Source organism: Neoarius graeffei, chromosome 5, assembly GCF_027579695.1.
Source record: "Neoarius graeffei isolate fNeoGra1 chromosome 5, fNeoGra1.pri, whole genome shotgun sequence".
Taxonomy (NCBI): Eukaryota; Metazoa; Chordata; class Actinopteri; order Siluriformes; family Ariidae; genus Neoarius; species Neoarius graeffei.
In genome coordinates this window covers 32,214,060-32,234,046 of record NC_083573.1, presented here as the reverse complement: position 1 = coordinate 32,234,046, position 19,987 = coordinate 32,214,060, and the positions used below count along the sequence as shown (strand labels likewise).

Sequence of the window (19,987 nt, the reverse complement as noted above, 5' to 3'; positions counted from 1 at the left end):
AGCGATTTCATGCACATTTGCTTGGGAATCCGTTCAAATTAAATAACTTCCCAGCCACAGAATGACCTGGGTTTTAAGATATTACAGAAATAAACATGCATCACAATGACCAATTTTCAGAGGGAACTAAATTTCACTGCTTTTATGAAATCGAAAGGCCGTCTAGCTTTAATTTCATCATTTTTGAGGGCATCTTTGCTCAACAGCATTTCATTGTGTTAACCCAAGTCTTTTGCACAGGACTGTATATTGAAACAATAGGTCACTTAATAAGGAACATACAGCAACACATAATACAACAGCACAATACAGAAAGTGCAAATACACATTATATAATAAACAGTCTTGATAAATACACAGGGCACTGTTGGATAAAACTTGACATTGATGCAATATATTCATAGAACAATCAATCATCCTCAGTCCCTTCCAGATGTGACATGGTGTGCACATCTTTGTTTTTCCCTGTTCTAAAATTTTTTTAAAAAAAGTCCCACTCAGGTTGAATGTGTGTGTGTTTTTTTTTTTAAATCAATAAAGTGTGATACAAATGCCACTCTTTCCATAAAAAGCTGCTGCGAGTCACTTACCCAACCAAGGATACCGTCCGTGTGTCTCTCCAAACCTCTTGGCTGGTAATCCCAACCCTGCAAATGACAGCCACATATACTGTACGTCACACTTATGCTTTAATGCTCCCTTTTCGAGACAGCCTCAGCGTCTTAGTTTTATGTACACGAATATTTATATTTGTACAGCATCACTTCACACAGATACTGGAGCTCATGTCCAGATGGTTCCTTGTTACATTGGTTCACAAATTGGGGTCCTTTGATTTTTAAAAAAAACTGGTTATAGAAGTGGGTTGTGATTTCTACCCTTCATTCATTTTCTGTAAAGCTTATCCACTGCACGTTGCAAGCAGTGGTGTAGTCTACTTTTTTGCAGTGGGTATACTCAGTGCTTGCCATGCAACCCCCCCGGGAAAAAAAAATAATACTCTCACACACATTTTTTATTTTTTTTTTTATATATATATATATATATATATATATATATATATATATATATATATATATATATATATATATATATATATATATATATATATATATATATACACACACGTACGTGTGTGTGTGTTGTGGCTATACTGTTATACTTGTACTCATCCATCTTGTAACTGTCCGATAACCTGAAAGCAACACCTCATGAGCACCATCACTGCCTAATGCATAGTAATATGAAACTGGTTTTGTGTACAGATCTACTGTATGCAAAACAAATGTGGTTTAAATGTACAAAATTTATAAAATTTTGATTCACCGTTCAACTTGAGATAAGTGGGCTTTTCCATCATTGTTTTTTTTATTTTTCATGTATCAAGAAAATTTGACATATTGACATGTAAATTAAACACACATCACACAATAATATATTTTAACATATTAAATGCATTTCTTATTTCTTATCTATTCAGCACATCAGCTTAAATGAACAAGAAAACATCCTAGATGTGCTAAAACAAATGTTTGCTTCAAAGAAGAAAATTTTAATTTAATTAACAAATACGCAATGCCCTTCAGTGTGTTAGTCCACAAGCCCTGCAAAAAAAGGTCTACAGGACTTTCCAGGTGTTTTTATATTCTGGCATTTGAGGTCTGCATTGCCTCCTTGGTTGTGTTACAGAGTGATTGCTGAGGACACTTCTGAAAACACTGAAATAGTGTCGTTTGTTTTCGTTTCATGATTTCGCAAGCTTGACTGAATGCTAGATAATGCCGCGTGGTCTGTCATGACTGAATAAGCACTGTTGCTTAGCAACTAGACCCCTTCGCATGTTTGTAAACAAACCGACCGTTGCTAGGATGCGCGCGCAGCCTGGACTCAAACAATGGCGCTGCCCATAGACCGGCATTATGAGCTGTCAGATTATGCAAAACAATTGTCGTTACAAGATCGAGAATGCTACATAAATAAGTTAACTCTAACAAGTGGACATCGCTACCGGATCCGTATTTAATTAAAGAGTGGACGGACGATGTTAGTAAGTTCCCTGGTATACAATGGCCAGATATATACTCGTACCTTATTGACAAGACTTCAGTGTTAGTTACACCCACGAAAAACTTCGTGCCTACATCATCCAACATATCCACAATGATAGTGTAAAGAGTGCAGCTAAGAGAAATCAGAGCTGCATAAAAAGCAAGAGGCAGAGAGCAGAAATGAAACTGAACGGGGCGGGAGCTACTGTAGGTTAGAGCAGTCAACGTAAGTTGGCATTTAGAGTGAGGGCACACAATTTTACCTTTCCATCCTTGCTTTAAAATTGTGATTTTCAGCATGCACAAATAACGATGGCACAAAATCTGGACTGCTTGAGTCAAGCGAGACCTCTCCTACAAACAAAATTTCATGCAAAGCTAAGTTAACATGCTAACAATATTCACTACATTGTGTAACTATGACCCAGCTAATCAGACAAACGTTACCAAAGTATTTTGCTACATCAATAAACGAAGACTAGAAAGAATAAAAAAGAAAGATTTAATAAATAGCCTGATCTTACCTGTGATGAAGTGGGCGCTGGAAACCCGCGCATTTTTGATAGTGCTTTCATCCCAGTCTACACGTTTGATGGCTTGTAGCCATAGACGTCGGCGATTTTTTTGGAATGGGTGAGATCCTGCTGGAATTCTGAACATTTTAACCCCATCACTGCTACGATTCTGACACCCGACAACACAACAACTAGGCATTTCTTCCAAATCTTTCTTCTCGTCTCTACCGTCGCTGAGGTTGCGCGCGCAATTTACTCTTACTTATTAATGACGTTTACTGCGAAGGGGTCTACAGACGGCTGGCTTGACTGACATAGCAACAGTTGCTACGGGGAGCGGAGCTCCCGGAAGGGTCAATTCTCTGCTCTTGGATCAACTCGCAACGGCTTGAGTGCTGAGTCGGGCTCTGTCAGCGTCTAATAAATGAAGCCCATAGGATTTGAATTGAATAGGCGCTTGTAGCGCTCAAGCGCGTTTGGTGAACACAGGCATCTAGGAATGGAACTGTGGAACATTCATCTGACAATGTTGACGTTGGTTTGGCCAGTTCAAATAACGAATAGATTTTTCGGTAGGCGTATGCGCATACGCAAATCACTGAGCTCTTCAGTGAATATACGGAAATCGTTGAGCTTTTCCAGTGGGCATACGGCGTATACCTGCGTATCACGTAGACTACACCACTGGTTGCAAGTAAGCGGTCAGTCCCAGTCGACACTGGGCAAGAGGCAGGATACACCTAAATCTGCATGTCTTTGGATTGTGGAAGGAAACCAGAGCACACAGAGGGAACCCACATAGGCACAGGAAGGACATGCAAACTCCACAGAGAAAGGCTGCAGTCAGCTGCAAGGTTTGAACCCAGAACCTTCTTTCTGTGAGGTGACAAACTGAACTTTGAGCGAATATGTTTGGTCAGAGGAAAGTTCAGGAAGAACACAGTCTCTATGGATACGACATACAGGGCAATCTGTGGTTGGTAGAAGAGAGCAACCGGACTTGCTTGAAGATTATTGAAGACGTTTCGCCTCTCGTCTGAAAGGCTTCCTCAGTTCTGTCTGACTAATAGGGAGTATCAAGTATTTATCCACTCATGGATCATCATAGAATCCGAATCAGAATGCTGATGGCTGCATTGTAGGTGGCTGATAAAAGATGTCACAGACACCCACCTCTGTTCAGTGACGGTTCAGACGAGAGGCGAAACGTCTTCAAGAATCTTCAAGCAAGTCCAGTTGCTCTCTTCTACCAACCACAGATTACTATGTACCTGGATGACTGAGTATCTTCACAGATATGTTTCTACGCACTTTGGGATGAGATCCCTTCGACTGGTGCGGGAGTATGAGAGGACATCCAGAAAACTGGCAGACATCTTAGCCAGAGAGGATCGTTCATTTTTGTCAACCTGGAACGACCATCACTGAACAGAGGTGGGTGTCTAAGACATCTTTTATCAGCCACCTACAATGCAGCCATCAGCATTCTGATTCGGATTCTATTATGATCCATGAGAGGATAAATACTTGATACTCCCTATTAGTCAGACAGAACTGAGGAAGCCTTTCAGACGAGAGGCGAAACGTCTTCAATAATCTTCAAGCAAGTCCAGTTGCTCTCTTCTACCAACCACAGATTACTATGTACCTGGATGACTGAGTATCTTCACAGATATGACATACAGGGCGTTTCAAAAAATTTGAGCTCATTTCACAATCTAATAACTTTGCCAATTCTCGTTCAATTGACCTCAAATGTTAACAGCATGTGTGGAAACAGGTCAAAATATGTTTAATGTTTTCTGTTTTTATATCTTTTTAGGTATAGAAATGCCATTCACTGGAAGAGAAAAGGCGTTTTGTGTGTTAGAGTACACTCGAACACAGTCGAACGAGACTGTGCAGCGTGCGTTTATGAGAGAATTCTCTAAAAAAAAAAAAAAATGCACCAACTGCAATGCAGATTTGGACACGGCACAAAAAGATAAGAGAGGAAGGCTGTGTGTGCAGGGCAAAAGGATCTGGACGACCACCAGCAGCGGAAGAGACGGTCGAGCGAGCGGGTTTGCCAATATTGAACATTTGTGAAATCATTCATGGAATCCACATAGCTTTGAATTTCTCATTCAAATTTTGAGGAATAAATCTTATATTGCTCAACATTAAGCCGGTTCAGTTTCATTTGCCTCGACTATGTAGCTTCTGGGATATTTACATCTCAAATAATGTCAAATTTTTGAAACATTCTCTATTATTGATAGACAGATAGATAGAGATATTGCTGTACGGTACATGTTTAAAAACCATTCATAAAATAAAGGTATTTTAGGTTTGAGAACTCTGTCCTACTAGACATATAAACAGGGGCACACAGGCAAGCACACACACACACACACACCAAGGAAAAGTACAGGAGGAAGTTGGAGTGGAAACTCCAACAGAACAACATGAGAGAGGTGTGGAGTGGAATGAAGACCATCACTGGTTACAACCCAACCAAAAGTGAAGGAGTGGATGGCAATGTGGAAAGGGCAAATGAGCTGAATCTTTACTTCAACAGATTCGATGGCGTGACCCCAACTAGAGCCCTGCACTCCCGCGGGACCCGACACAAAGCAGTGCGGCGCGGGACAAATTTTGAAAGCTCATTGCGGGCGCGGGCGGGAGTGCATAATGCGGGCACGGGCGGGAAAGGTGATAAGCTGCGGTCCCGCTAACTAAAAACGTGTTTAAAATAAAATTTATAAATTATTAATTTATGTCTATCATATATAATTTGTGCTGGATATTTTATTTGGCATTAATAAAAACATTTTTAGATGCCTAAATTTGCGGATGTGGTCTAATCTTGTGTACATTTCCGATTCCTTTCCACTCTTCCGTGTTTGAGATCTCTGATCATGGCAGAAGAGCAGACCATCTCTGTAAAGCCTCAGCTGTGCATGCCGCCTGGCAACGCGCACCCTCGCTATGTGTGCTAGGTGAAGGATCGGTCAGTGGAGAGCTCAGCTAAGGTCAGCATGTTTAATTTCCCCAAGCCAATGACAAGAACTTTCGTGAGAAATAACGCGAACGTCTGCATCATGCGGGATTTGCGGGCAGGAGCGGGACAAAATATGGCAGGTGCGGGCGGGAGCGGGACTGAAAATCATAATTCTTTGCGGGAGCGGGACTGCACAATGCGGGAGCGAGACTGAAAATTCTGTCCCGCGCAGACCTCTAACCCCAACCCACCACCACCAGTCTTCTGCGGGATGGCTACAACCACACACTTCACATTCTCTCCCCTCCCCCGCCTCTTCTTGCCCAACCTCATCCCCATTTCAGGACCTCGCTCGCACCTCCTCAACAGACCCCCTGGCTGAGCACACCCCCCCAAGAAACACCTTCACACCAATCATCAGCGAGGAACAAGTGAGAAGACAGCTGAAGAGACTCCATGCAGGAAAATCAGCAGGGCCAGATGGTGTTAGCCCCAGGGCCCTGAAGACCTGTGCCCTCCAGCTAAGTGCAGTACTTCAGCATGTCTTCAACATGAGCCTGGGTCTTCAGAGGGTCCCCGTGCTATGGAAGACATCATGCCTCGTCCCTGTACTGAAGAAGCCGCATCCCAGTGACCTCAAAGACTACAGGCCCGTGGCATTGACGTCACACATCATGAAGACCCTTGAGAGACTCATCCTGGAGCAGATCCGGCCTATGGTCCAACCACTTCTTGACTCTCTTCAGTTCACCTACCAGCCCCGTCTTGGAGTAGAGGACGCAATCATCTACCTGCTCAACAAAGTCTACGGCCACCTGGACAAACCAGCCAGCACTGTGAGGATCATGTTATTTTATTTCTCCAGTGCTTTTGACACCATCCGGCCAGCTCTGCTAGGTGAGAAGTTGACAGCAATGCAGGTGGATCCCCCACTGGTGTCCTGGATTGTGGATTACTTGACTGGCAGACCACAATACATGCACTTGCAGTGCTGTGTGTCAGACAGAGTGATCAGCAACATTGGGGCTCTGCAAGGGACTGTCCTTTCTCCTTTCCTTTTCACTCTCTACACCACTGATTTCAACTACTGCACGGAGACCTGCCACCTCCAGAAATGTTCTGATGACTCTGCAGTGGTTGGATGTACTGCTGGTGGTGATGAGAGCGAGTACAGGATGGTGGTGGACAACTTTGTCATGTGGAGCAGGAAGAACCACCTACAGCTCAATGTGACAAAGACGAAAGAACTGCTGGTTGATCTGAAGAGAATCAGGGCTCTGGTGAACCCTGTTAACATCCAAGGGGTCAGTGTGGACATGGTGGAGGAATACAAGTACCTGGGGGTGTACTTGGATAATAAACCGGACTGGTCCAAAAACATGGACAGGGTAGACAAAAAGGGCCAGGGCTGTCTCTATTTTCTGAGATGGTTGAGGTCCTTCAACATCTGCCGAACGATGCTGCAGATGTTCTAGGAGTCTGTGGTGGCCAGTGCCACCCTGTACGCTGTCATCTGCTGGGGCAGCGGCTTGAAGGTGAAGGACGCCAACAGACTCAATAAGATCAGGAAGGCCGACCATGTTGTAGGCGTGGAACTGGACTCTCTGACAGTGGTGTTGGAGAAGAGGACACTGTCCAAAATAAAAAAAAATCTTAGACTGTCCTTCCCACCCTCTACATTTGGAGCTGATCCTTTTTTTTTGCATTTACCTAACACTCAATGTTTCTTTTGTCATGTTTAATAAGAATAAAGATAGCATCTTGCTTTATCTGGCCTCCACTGTGGAAAATTTACTTGATTACAATGCAAATGCTTTTGTAAAATTGATTTGCATACAAAATAACTCCATCATGAAGAATTAAAGCCCCTCCTTCACAGATGAGTGAAAATATTGAATAAATTTCCTCTTTTTGATTGCTTGGGTTAAAAATGCCAAGTTATGATGACTGAATTGATTATTCACTTAAATATGAATAATCTGATACATTTTGGGTATTTGATATGGCGAAATAAGACACAATGGAAAAATCAAGAACACACCGGAAAGATGAGAATAACGGCGCTGGTAAAAGAACAGCGACTGTACCGGCTGAAGGTCGCGCGGGTCTCTGCTGCGGCATGCGAGCAACGGGACATCACTACCGCACCGGACGGAGCGCGAGGCGGGGGCGGGGCAAAATGACTGGCCGTAGATTCTATCAAAAGTTCCATCTAAATTGACCATGGTTGCAAAATATTGGCCAAAAATACGCAAACACTACGAAATATGAAAGTAAGATGAAAAAGAAACATTCTATTGCCTTATACTGCAAAATTAAACCAAAATAAAACTGTCAAAACTCACCTTTTCAGTGATAACGTCCAAACAGATCACCCGCGTAACAGAAAGACCGCAAATGGAAGCGCGATCAACTTCTAACTGTTGGAGTGGAAAATTCCATTCTACACATGCAAATTGTTAATGTGTGTCCTTCCCCGCACACAAATAACACGCTACGGTAAAAAATACACCACGACTCATTTTACAGCTCAGAAATTCATACAAGACCCGCTACCATCGTAACATATTCTGTAAGAAACATATTCTATACCGAACTTTCAGCTTTCGTTTTAAAAAACAAACTCGCAGATTTATAACTAAATGTTGATATGGCGTAGTGATTTTAAGTTACTACTTTTGGTGAGGTAGTGACCTTGACCCTGAGGCTTTCCGTTTAGATCAAAACACACGATCGTATTGGTTTTGGGTCTGCGGAAAACGGAGTTACGATGGTGATCAAATATTTTGCATGATGTTTTATTACGGTTATGATTATTCTGTGAGTGCACCAATCCTTAGGTGTATAAAGTTACAACTTAAAATACAATTAGTGATAACTGTAGACTTTTCAGTGGACTACAACCTTTTTAAGGGAATGCGATGTAGTCAACCATTTATCATGTCCCAGATCAAGCCGCCATTTTTCCACAAATTTGCAGAATTTTTGCCAAATTCTGAATATTCACATCAAAGATTTAGTTTTATCTGTATTATTTCTTTCATCATTTTATTTCAAATTAAAACCAACATCACCATTCAAAACCGTATAGTTTATTGACTGTGTGTATATTTAATGGGGTACCCCCACAGTACCCAGTTTCTGAGACAGACCCATATATGAATCATTGTATATAGAATCACTTGATTTTGCTTTTCTTCTTCTTTTGGCTGCTCCCGATTAGGGGTCGCCACAGCGGATCTTTCATCTCTGTTGCTCCCTGTCTTCTGCATCCTTCTCTACCACACCTGCCACTTTCATGTCCTCTCTCACCGCATCCATGGATCTCCTCTTTGGCCTTCCTCGTTTTCGTGTGCCTGGCAGCTTCGTCCTCAACATTCTCCTTCCAACATGCTCTGCATCTCTTCTCAGGATGTGCCCGTACCATCTCAGTCTCATCTCTCTTAGCTTCATTCCCAAGCTCTCCACATGTGCTGTCCCTCTGATGTGCTCGTTCCTTATCCTGTCCAACCTCCCATCACAAACCTTAACATCCTCAACTCCACCACCTCCAACTTTGCCTCCTGTCTCTTCGTTAAGGGTACGGTCTCCAATCCGTACATCACAGCTGGTCTCACTACTGTCTTATACATCTTACCTTTCACTTTTGCTGGGACTTTCCGATCACAAATGACTCCTGAAATCCTTCTCCAACTGCTCCACCCTGCCTGCACTCTCTTTCTCGCCTCACTATCGCAGCCCCCATTTTCCTGCACAGCTGACCCCGGGAACTTGAATTCACCAACTTTCTTTACGTTTCCTCCTTGCATCTTCACTACACTCTCATCCGCATTCTCATTGTATTCTGTTTTGCTCCTGCTCACCTTCATTCCTCTCCAAACCCAACTCAACCTCCTTTCACCACATATCACAATATCATCCGCAAACATCGTGCTCCATGGTGACTCTTGCCTCACTTCGTCCGTCAAGCTATCCATCACTATGGCAAACAAGAAAGGACTCAAAGCAGATCCTTGATGGAGTCCCACCTTCACCTTGAACCATTCAGTCGTTCCGACTGCGCACCTCACTGCTGTTTCACTGTTCTCATACATGTCTTGCACCACTCTGATATACTTCTTCACTCCACTTTCTCATACAATAAGTTTACTTAAGTTATTCACAGCTCAAAATTCGCGGTGGTCCGGTCGCCCGAGGCGACTTAATTTGTCATTTGGCAGGTAATTTCTGTCACTAGCCAGCCCGGCTGGCTAGTTGAAAAAAAATAATAAATTATATAAGTGCTGTCAAAGTTAACGCGATAATACGATCTCAATTTATCGTGATTTTAAAAAAATATATATAGTGCCGTTAACGCAAATTCTAATTTGGCCCTGCGAGTCACCCGTAGTTCCTGTTGAGGCTTGTCACGCGCTGCTTCAATAAGAGTACGTGTGAGTGATGGAGAAAGGCATAGACATATAAACTTCCTCGCCGCCATATTGGATGTGGCAAAGTGGAGATTCTTCAGCCGTCTCTGGTATAGCGTCTAGACAGTAGCCGAGAATAAAGATGCCTCATTCATGTGCTGCGTTTAACTGTACCAACAGGTTTACCGTCCAAACGAGATCACATGGGATTACCTTTCACAGGTGAGACTGGAAAAATACTTTTCAATACTGTTCCTTCAGTCTGCAGTTTCCCAGCTCATCTCCACCGGGGAGGTGTAGAGTTATAAGCAGTGAGAATTAGAGAATACAGTGTCACACTATGATGAACGTTTTTGAACGCATGATGAATGTTATGTTTTTTTCTTCTTTTATGGCAAATACTTCTCTTCAAAAGAAACTAATGAAGAGTAAAATAAAACTTTATTTTCACAGTGATATGCACTTTATTTTTCATCCCCTGGTTTTCTCATCTAATATGGAAGTTATGGATGTCAGTGGCTGTGACAAGACGTGTTATGCTCTGCAATAAAAAAAAAAATAAAATAAAAATAAAAAATTGGTACAAAGCAAGCCCATTCACTTTTTTATGCTGATAAGAGAATTACAATGGTTTTTCATGTGACAAAAATGTGCGATTAAATTGCGATTAATCGTGAGTTAACTATAACAGTCGCGACATTAATCACGATTAAATATTTTAATTGCTTGACAGCACTAATATATGTATATACATTAAGCGTGTGCCGTGTCTGTGTTAATCGATGTGTTTATCGGCAGGACGGAAAATACCGAAGAATTCCGAATCATATCGTGTACGAGTCAGGCTGTCGGCTTTTTCACTACTGCGCATGCATATAACGCATCTCGTTGAATATCGCGGTAATCACATCTCATCTCATTATCTCTAGCCACTTTATCCTGTTCTACAGGGTCGCAGGCAAGCTGGAGCCTATCCCAGCTGACTACGGGTGAAAGGCGGGGTACACCCTGGACAAGTCGCCAGGTCATCACAGGGCTGACACATATGCCGCTTTTCCACTACAAACGCGGCTGAGTCGTGCCGTGCCGAGTCGAGCTGAGTCGAGCTGAGTCGAGCTGAGCGGGGCTGTTGGAGTTGCATTTCGACTACAACCGCGCTGAACCGTGCTGGCTGGAAGTGGGTGGACACATTGGGTGGAGTTAGCGAAAGTGGGTGGACGTCACGTGATGTCGTTAAGCAGCGCAAACAGTGACATCAGTGACAGTGGCGGAACAAGTCAGAGCCGGGCCGGGGGCGGGGCAAATGACCGGGCCCTTTATTAAAGCTTATCATAACATCATTTTAGGCTACAAAATGTCCGCAACTGCGGTGTTTACCAATTTCAACACTACCGGGTGCAACTATGTTATTTAGTACATCAAGTCCTTCAAACGAACATGTAACTCAGAAACAAAAAACATTAGGATACTGTACATGGCGCATAATAAAACATCAATAGCCTATACTGCGCACATTATTTGAAGGGCATACGAATGAGCGCTCAGAGTGGTGACAGGAAGAGTCAGAAATAAAAGGAGGGCGGTGCAAACCTCACTGAATGCACTGTGTTTACCAATTTCAACACTACGGGGTGCAACTATGTTATTTTGTACATTAAGTCCTTCAAACGAACATGTAACTCAGAAACAAAAAAACATTCGGCGACATACTGTACATGGCTCATAATAAAACATCAATAGCCTACTGCGCGCATTATTTGAAGGGCATACGACGAGCCTTGCGCTCCGCGAACTCGTCCACGATGCTCTGTCTGTCACTGATTCAGTGATCTTTTAAGCGGTAGTCTCACGACCCGAATAGTAAACAATAAACATGGAGGACATGGAGTCGTTAGTGTTGCTGGTCTTGGTGCTGTGGCCAACAGATACTGGCAAGAGCGTATAGATGAGGCGAGGCGCATAAGGCTTCAGAAATTCTCGTAATTCGTAATTCTTCTTCTTCCGGGTTTGCGGTGTTTACAGATCCCAGCGCGCTCGCGGGGCGTGTGTGGGCATGTGAGGACACTCCTCCTCACCAATCAGTGCACAGGGGAGTGTCTGCTCACGCCCCCAACCTCACTCGGCACGGCTTGGCTCGCTTCATCCCCACTCCAAAACGGTGCGAGTTTTAGGGGCTAAGCAGGGCTGAAACGAGCTGAGTCGTGCTGGTTTTTGGTAGTCGAAACGCGAGCCGTGTCGGGCTGAAGTGAGCTGAAGTGAGCTGAAAAAGGGTAGTGGAAAAGGGCCAATAGACACAGACAACCATTCACACTCGCATTCACACCTACGCTCAATTTAGAGTCACCAGCAGGGCTCGAAATTAACTTTTTTTCTTTGTGTCCCCCAGTGGTCCCGAATTCTGTGTTGTATTGTCCCGAGTGGAAGCAATAGTGTCCCCATTTTTTCCTCTCTGAAATAACCAGTGGTTAATATTATATGAAGTTACTATTATATTTGCAACTATGCGATTTTGAACCCTTTATATCATTTTTACAATAAGTCACAAAACACAAGGGACACATGTCCAATACATCATCTACTTCAAAATTACAGTTATTGAATTTTCAGTTTATTAAACTTTGGTGATCTCACTGTATGAATAGATACCTGTTTATTTAAAAGGGGCCAACTAGCTCATTCAGAAAATGTTTCAACTCCCTACATCTGCAGTACACTTTAGCTGAAAATAAGACCCCTTTTATGTTCGTTTCATCTACTTATACCTTGAATATCTGTTGGCATATATAAGGCCAACTTATTTTCACCATTACCGTTATCCATTTTTATGTAATATACCTGTTGCCCCATTCAGAGATGTTTTGAAAGCCATCAGCCATACCATCAATGGATGAAATGCACACCCATGTTGCAAGCAGTACAATAGAAAGTTTGACCCAAAAAACGAAATATTTTAATCCAGTCTACAGTGTAAAATAAAGGAAAAACGCCATCCAATCATATCGAGGTACCACCTCAAAATGATTGGATACTGACATGTCAATCAGACTGAAGCCCGCGAGCAGCCCGTCCCTTCTGTGTGTGTGTGTGTGTGTATGTGTGTGTGTGTGAGAGAGAGAGAGAGAGAGAGTCACACAGAGCGCAGGATTCTCTCAGTGCGCTCCCTCCAAATAACGGGGATTTACACGAAAACGGAAGGAGATATTCACAAAATTCTTTCACAGTGAGCACCACAAGGCTCTCCTGAACACACGGATGTAATTTTTTTTTGTCTGTAGTGTAAAAAATGAGGTCACTAGAGCGAGTTAAAAACGAGTGACTTTTCTGCCACGTTTATAATGGGAGTCTATGAGGCTGCGCGGCTGTGCTCTCGTTACTTTCAGGCTTCTCATTCAAAAACTGTAAATCCTATCGCTCAGGTAGACACATTGTGTGAATCAGGACAAGTGTGGCTACTACTTTTGAGAAAATTGTGTGTGTGGAGTGAAAATTGGGGCTGAAAACACAGTTTAAATGAGAAAGTTTGAGCTATTTTCCCAAGCTCTCTACACTCTAACTTAACGAGCTCCACTGGTGTGTAACCCAATGGACACCCATTATAAAGCCGGAATTTCTCAGGCTTTATAAGGGGGAGGAGGGGTGGAGACGCGGGGGGTGGGAGTGTTTCTTTGCAAAATATGGCTTGCGGGAACCGTTATTCCAAAATCTCGTACTGCACCTTTAATGTAGAACTTTTTTTCTAGATCTATTTTTTTTTCCATTGTCCCGGGATTGTCCCAGATATGATAATTTTGTGTCCCGATGACATTTTTTATGGTCCCCGGGACGTCGGGACACCGTTAGTTTCGAGCGCTGGTCACCAGTTAACCTAACCTGCATGTCTTTGGACTGTGGGGGAAACCGGAGCACCCGGAGGAAACCCACGTGGACACGGGGAGAACATGCAAACTCCACACAGAAAGGCCCTCGCCGGCCACGAGGCTCAAATCCGGACCTTCTTGCTGTGAGGCGACAACGCTAACCACTACACCACCGTGCCGCCTATCGCGGTAATCACGTTATCAAATTCAATAGGTGTGGCCACATTATCGCCCGTTTAACCTCCTAGGGCTTAGCGGTCACATGCGTGGACAGCACTTTTTAGAAATTCGGAACAAGAATCCACATATGTGGACATACTTTTTCTCAAAAAGTACATCTTATCAAAAGATGATGCTTAGTTTTTATTCTAATCAGGTTCTAATAAGCCCAAATAGCAAAGAGAAATAAAAAAAATGCATGTAAAAAAACAGCTTGGGCCTTAGGAGGTTAAACACGTGTTTTTGGTGTTGTTTACATCTACCAAAGCTACATTGCGATGTGGAATTTTCTGAAAGGTGTACAGACGGGGACAAAGATATGAAGCGTACGAGAAGGAGACACGACAAAGGACTTATAAGCAAACGTGGGAGCAGGGTAGGCCTCGGCTGCGGTACGATTTTTATGGAATAATTAATTTTTTTCAAGTTGATTCCTAGTCAATATGAAGCTCCTAATGCTTTCTCTCTCATAAATGGTTAAATACAGAAAGCATGTCGGACATACTTTGGGTGCTATAGTCATGATAGTAAGTATATTTGCTTTCAATACTCATACACCAAGTTGCCAAGTTTTCCAATATATTATTATTTGTTGATATTATATTATGGTGCTCTGTGTTGTTCTCATTTACGTATTTAACAACAGTATCAAAATACTCGGGTCTTGAAATAAATGCACATTAGTCATGAACAATGGTAACTATTTTTGACAGAAGTAAAATTCATACGCTACCATTCAAAAGTTTGGGGTCACTTTGAAATGTCCTTATTTTTGAAAGAAAAGCACTGTTCTTTTCAATGAAGATCACGTTAAACTAATCAGAAATCCACTCTATACATTGCTAATGTGCTAAATGACTATTGTAGCTGCAAATGTCTGGTTTTTGGTGCAATATCTCCATAGGTGTATAGAGATCTTGCAGTCACGTGACCGGAAAGTACACAACCGCCATCTTGTCGGTCAAAAACACCGCTGAATACTGCTGCACTCGTGTACAGAATGGATCCATTTCAACCGACGGACTACACGGCTCATTTTTCTAATGAACAGATAACTAGATATATGTCTAAAATAAACGAGCTACAGATTAGTGACCCTTACGGCTTACCGGACGGAGTTTTCACGACCGGATTTTGAACTGCCAGCGGAATACCCGGACGTGTATAATTACCTCATTAACTTTCCCTCGCTGTTCAGTGGTGAAGCACTGCGTGCTTATAAATCTCTGGACAGTTATCTTTACAGAAATTCAGGATTTGTCAGCGACTCAGATGTGGCATCTTGTAAACAAGAATCCTCATTGGATGGGTAAGTCACTTAAGTATTGAGTATAGCACTGACCAGCCGATTATAGAATAAGGTAATTCCAGCTGTAATTCCAAATCGTCCGTCTTGTTTACATGGATCTGGCGTTGGAGAGATAGAGGCTTAGCAGTGGAGGTTTGAGTGGCTGTTTTCTGAGCTTAGTCAACAGGCCGGCTCTGCAGCCTCGCTTTTGCTTCCGCTCCCGGCACCGCCTCCTTCGCTTTGCTTCCGATAACAATCCACGGAGACCCCGCTGGTCTCACTATCTCGTCCGGAATGTTTTTTTTTTTTTTTCTCGTCCGGAATGTTGTGCATGCGATGGAAATCGCTACAAACCGTCATTTTCTGCTGGAAACCAATGTCCAGTAAGTCCATACGGTTGTAGTGGATATTGAAGTCCGGTACAGACGAACAACACGCAAAAATACACACAAAAAACATAAACGTGCACAGGTAGGGAGAGCTTGTAGCCGCAGCCGTTGTAGTAGAATTGTGTATATAGTAGGGTTTTCTAGAAGAAAAGGTAGAAGTAAAAGCAGAAGTAGAACCAGAAGTAGAAGGCGGAATATGGCGTTTGACCGACAAGATGGCGTCTGTCACAATCTGGATCGGCTGTGACGTCACATGCAAGATCTCTATACTCATACACCAGGTTGCCAAGTTTTCCAATATATTATTATTTGTTGATAATATATTATGGGGGGCGGCACGGTGGTGTAGTGGTTAGCGCTGTCGCCTCACAGCAAGAAGGTCCTGGGTTCGAGCCCCGGGGCCGGCGAGGGCCTTTCCGTGTGGAGTTTGCATGTTCTCCCCGTGTCCGCGTGGGTTTCCTCCGGGTGCTCCGGTTTCCCCCACAGTCCAAAGACATGCAGGTTAGGTTAACTGGTGACTCTAAATTGACCGTAGGTGTGAGTGTGAGTGCGAATGGTTGTCTGTGTCTATGTGTCAGCCCTGTGATGACCTGGCGACTTGTCCAGGGTGTACCCCGCCTTTCGCCCGTAGTCAGCTGGGATAGGCTCCAGCTTGCCTGCGACCCTGTAGAAGGATAAAGCGGCTAGAGATAATGAGATGAGATGAATATATTATGGTGCTCTGTGTTGTTCTCATTTACGTATTTAACAACAGTATCAAAATACTCAGGTCTTGAAATAAATGCACATTAGTCATGAACAATGGTAACTATTTTTGACAGAAGTAAAATTCATATGCTACCGTTCAAAAGTTTGGGGTCACTTTGAAATGTCCTTATTTTTGAAAGAAAAGCACTGTTCTTTTCAATGAAGATCACTTTAAACTAATCAGAAATCCACTCTATACATTGCTAATGTGCTAAATGACTATTCTAGCTGCAAATGTCTGGTTTTTGGTGCAATATCTCCATAGGTGTATAGAGACCCATTTCCAGCAACTCTCACTCCAGTGTTCTAATGGTACAATGTGTTTGCTCATTGCCTCAGAAGGCTAATGGATGATTAGAAAACCCTTGTACAATCATGTTAGCACAGCTGAAAACAGTTGAGCTCTTTAGAGAAGCTATAAAACTGACCTTCCTTTGAGCAGATTGAGTTTCTGGAGCATCACATTTGTGGGGTCGATTAAATGCTCAAAATGGCCAGAAAAATGTCTCGACTATATTTTCGATTCATTTTACAACTTATGGTGGTAAATAAAAGTGTGACTTTTCATGGAAAACACAAAATTGTCTGGGTGACCCCAAACTTTTGAACGGTAGTGTATATGAACACATTTTGGCGAGTTGAGTTGGATTTCTGTTTGGCGAGTTCCTTTGGAAGGGAACTAGTCCGGCTGGCTGGTGGAAAAATATATGAATTTCTAGGCCTGGAATTGAACTTATTTAAAATGTATTTTATTCTTTTTTCAGACGATTTTATCTTCTATTTTTAGGAGCTTGGTAGCAAATTTGAATTTCCCTCTGGGGATTAATAAAGTGATTCTGACTGGCACACAAGAGAGAATCTCGTTTCATTTTCTGTACAGGAACTGAAGTAACTGTTGTACAATTCAACTTCCTGTGTTTTTCTATTCCCCATCCTAATAAATAAACATTCACTCACCGGGATCTTGCTGTGCTTTTAAACTATCTTAGAGGTCACTGTGACAGACCTTTCAACCTTTACAACTGCCATTAGCATGCTAACTGGCTACATAAACCATTAGCATGCTAACCTGCTACATAAACCATTAGCATGTTGACAGGTTACTTTCATACTACTCAGTACACTAGTATTCTCTAGCAGTAGCGCGGTACGGAACCGAGGCTGAGAACCGGAAGTCTGTTCACTATTGGGGCTGTTTTTATTTTTCTCCTGCGATAAAGCCGAGTACATACCCTCCTTCTTGTTCTGCTCTCAGGTCTGATGTTGTCGTCCTGTAAGCGATGGATCCGGTGCAGACTGGGCCCGACCAGGCAGCGAAACCATAACCCAACGGCCATCATTCCTTAGTCGGCAACTATGGAAGCCCATATGGGTCATCGCGGTTCAGAATTTCAGCGAGTGACTCTTCCTGAACGACTCCTGGAGATGAATCGATTCTTCTTCTTCTGTCAGGTTTGATGGCAGTTTACAGGCAAAGTGTATTACCGCCATCTACTGGACTGAGGTGCAATCATCTCATCTCATCTCATCTCATTATCTCTAGCCGCTTTATAGCCCAGGAGTAATTAGGGTTCACGGGCGATTGCTCTAAGACAACGAGGGAGGCTCAGCCTCCTCTAAAAATGCCCTTATAACCAGTGGTGTAGTGGAGATTTTTAAAGTGGGGGTACGCGATTCGTGACATCATCGATTTGATATCATGTCAGAAGTGGTAGCCTTTGTTTGGTATGAATGATTTGTATAAATGGGCGGCACGGTGGTGTAGTGGTTAGCGCTGTCGCCTCACAGCAAGAAGGTCCTGGGTTCGAGCCCTGGGGCCGGCGAGGGCCTTTCTGTGCGGAGTTTGCATGTTCTCCCCGTGTCCGCGTGGGTTTCCTCCGGGTGCTCCGGTTTCCCCCACAGTCCAAAGACATGCAGGTTAGGTTAACTGGTGACTCTAAATTGACCGTAGGTGTGAATGGTTGTCTATGTGTCAGCCCTGTGATGACCTGGCGACTTGTCCAGGGTGTACCCCGCCTTTCGCCCGTAGTCAGCTGGGATAGGCTCCAGCTCGCCTGCGACCCTGTAGAACAGGATAAAGCGGCTACAGATGATGAGATTTGTATAAATGTTACGTTCTTTTAACAACACAAGAAGACACTTTTTTTTCAGACATTTTTATGTGTGCAATTTTCATTCGAGCCCTGTGATGACCTGGCGACTTGTCCAGGGTGTACCCCGCCTTTCGCCCGTAGTCAGCTGGGATAGGCTCCAGCTTGCCTGCGACCCTGTAGAAGGATAAAGCGGCTACAGATAATGAGATGAGATGAGATGAATTTTCATTCGTGTTTGTCAGTACAGCCCAACTGTTATGGCGAAAAGCCGCGGTTTATTTTGTCTCCAATAAATATGCCGAAATGGCTAAAGAGGAACAAATTCGCCTTCTCCTTCCGAATGCATCGTCGTAGACAGCACCACTCTGCTGCTGGAACTCAACATAAACCTTGCATAGGTTTAACATGGACTATCAGGCGTGAAGCCAAAATATTGGAAATTATGATTCACAAACACCTTTGTTCATGTTCGATTCATGTTCATTTGAGCCGAGCTGCATTCGGAATTCGATATTTTTACTAGCCTACTTTCTGCCGTGGCAACAGCTACAGCATGTGTCCAGAAGTTCAAAAAAAAGTCACGTCACTCACTCACATCGCATACAAACCAGCAATGGGCTGAAATTTATTATAAAAGGCACCAATCGAATAAATCAAGCATTTAGTCTGGCGCGATTGAGGCACCTGCGTATACAAAATACATGACATGCAGCCATTGGGTTAAGCCCTACCATGCACTCCTTCTTAAAGACTTGAGTATTTCTTTAAATTTATTGTCATTTCACATTTTTGGATGTACAACAAAACACTAAACAGGAAGGCCACAAAGATTATGAATTTCAAATCATATATATAATACAGTATGTGGTGAAATTATCCGCGTAAGGATAACCAGGCAGGCGATTATACACTCTTAAAACACGTGTTGAAAATAACACAACTTGCGTTGTTTTTTAACACATCTCTATGTCCAGATTGGGACAACAGAACTTTTGTTCATTTTAACACATTATGTGTGTTACCATATTCAACACAACTTTTGTGGTGTTAAACATTTCTGAAATATAACACAACTCTTGTTGAAATTAAACTTGCACAAAAGATGTGTTGATTTCCAACACATTCGTTTTAAGAGTGATCAGTTCTGTTGCCCTCTCGGTGCCGCTACCATGAACGCCCGGAAATCACGCACACACACACACATCTCGGCTGCGTTTAGAATGCATTCTACTTTGCGTCGCTACGTTTTACGTAACGTTCGATTGGGGGGGGCATTGATGATGAGCACAAAGGCACGTGTCACTAATGCCGCTTTTCCACTACCAACGCGGCTGAGTTGGGCTGAGTCGAGCTGAGTGGGGCTGTTGGAGTTGCATTTCGACTACAACCGCGCTGAACCGTGCTGGCTGGAAGTGGGTGGACACATTGGGTGGAGTTAG

The 19,987-nt window shown here is 43.1% G+C and overlaps 1 protein-coding gene across 1 annotated transcript in view; it reads right to left on the bottom strand.

The window, feature by feature from the left end:
• Positions 1–17,891, bottom strand: part of abhd16a (abhydrolase domain containing 16A, phospholipase) — a 59,524-nt gene extending 41,633 nt beyond the window's left edge. Inside the window, exons 1-2 of the mRNA XM_060921556.1 lie at positions 17,688–17,891; positions 591–647 (exon numbers count right to left, since the gene is read on the bottom strand). Coding sequence (XP_060777539.1) covers positions 591–647; positions 17,688–17,795 — 165 coding nt within the window. The 5' untranslated portion in view covers positions 17,796–17,891. The remainder of the gene's footprint in view (positions 1–590; positions 648–17,687) is intronic.
• Positions 17,892–19,987: the final 2,096 nt, after the last annotated feature.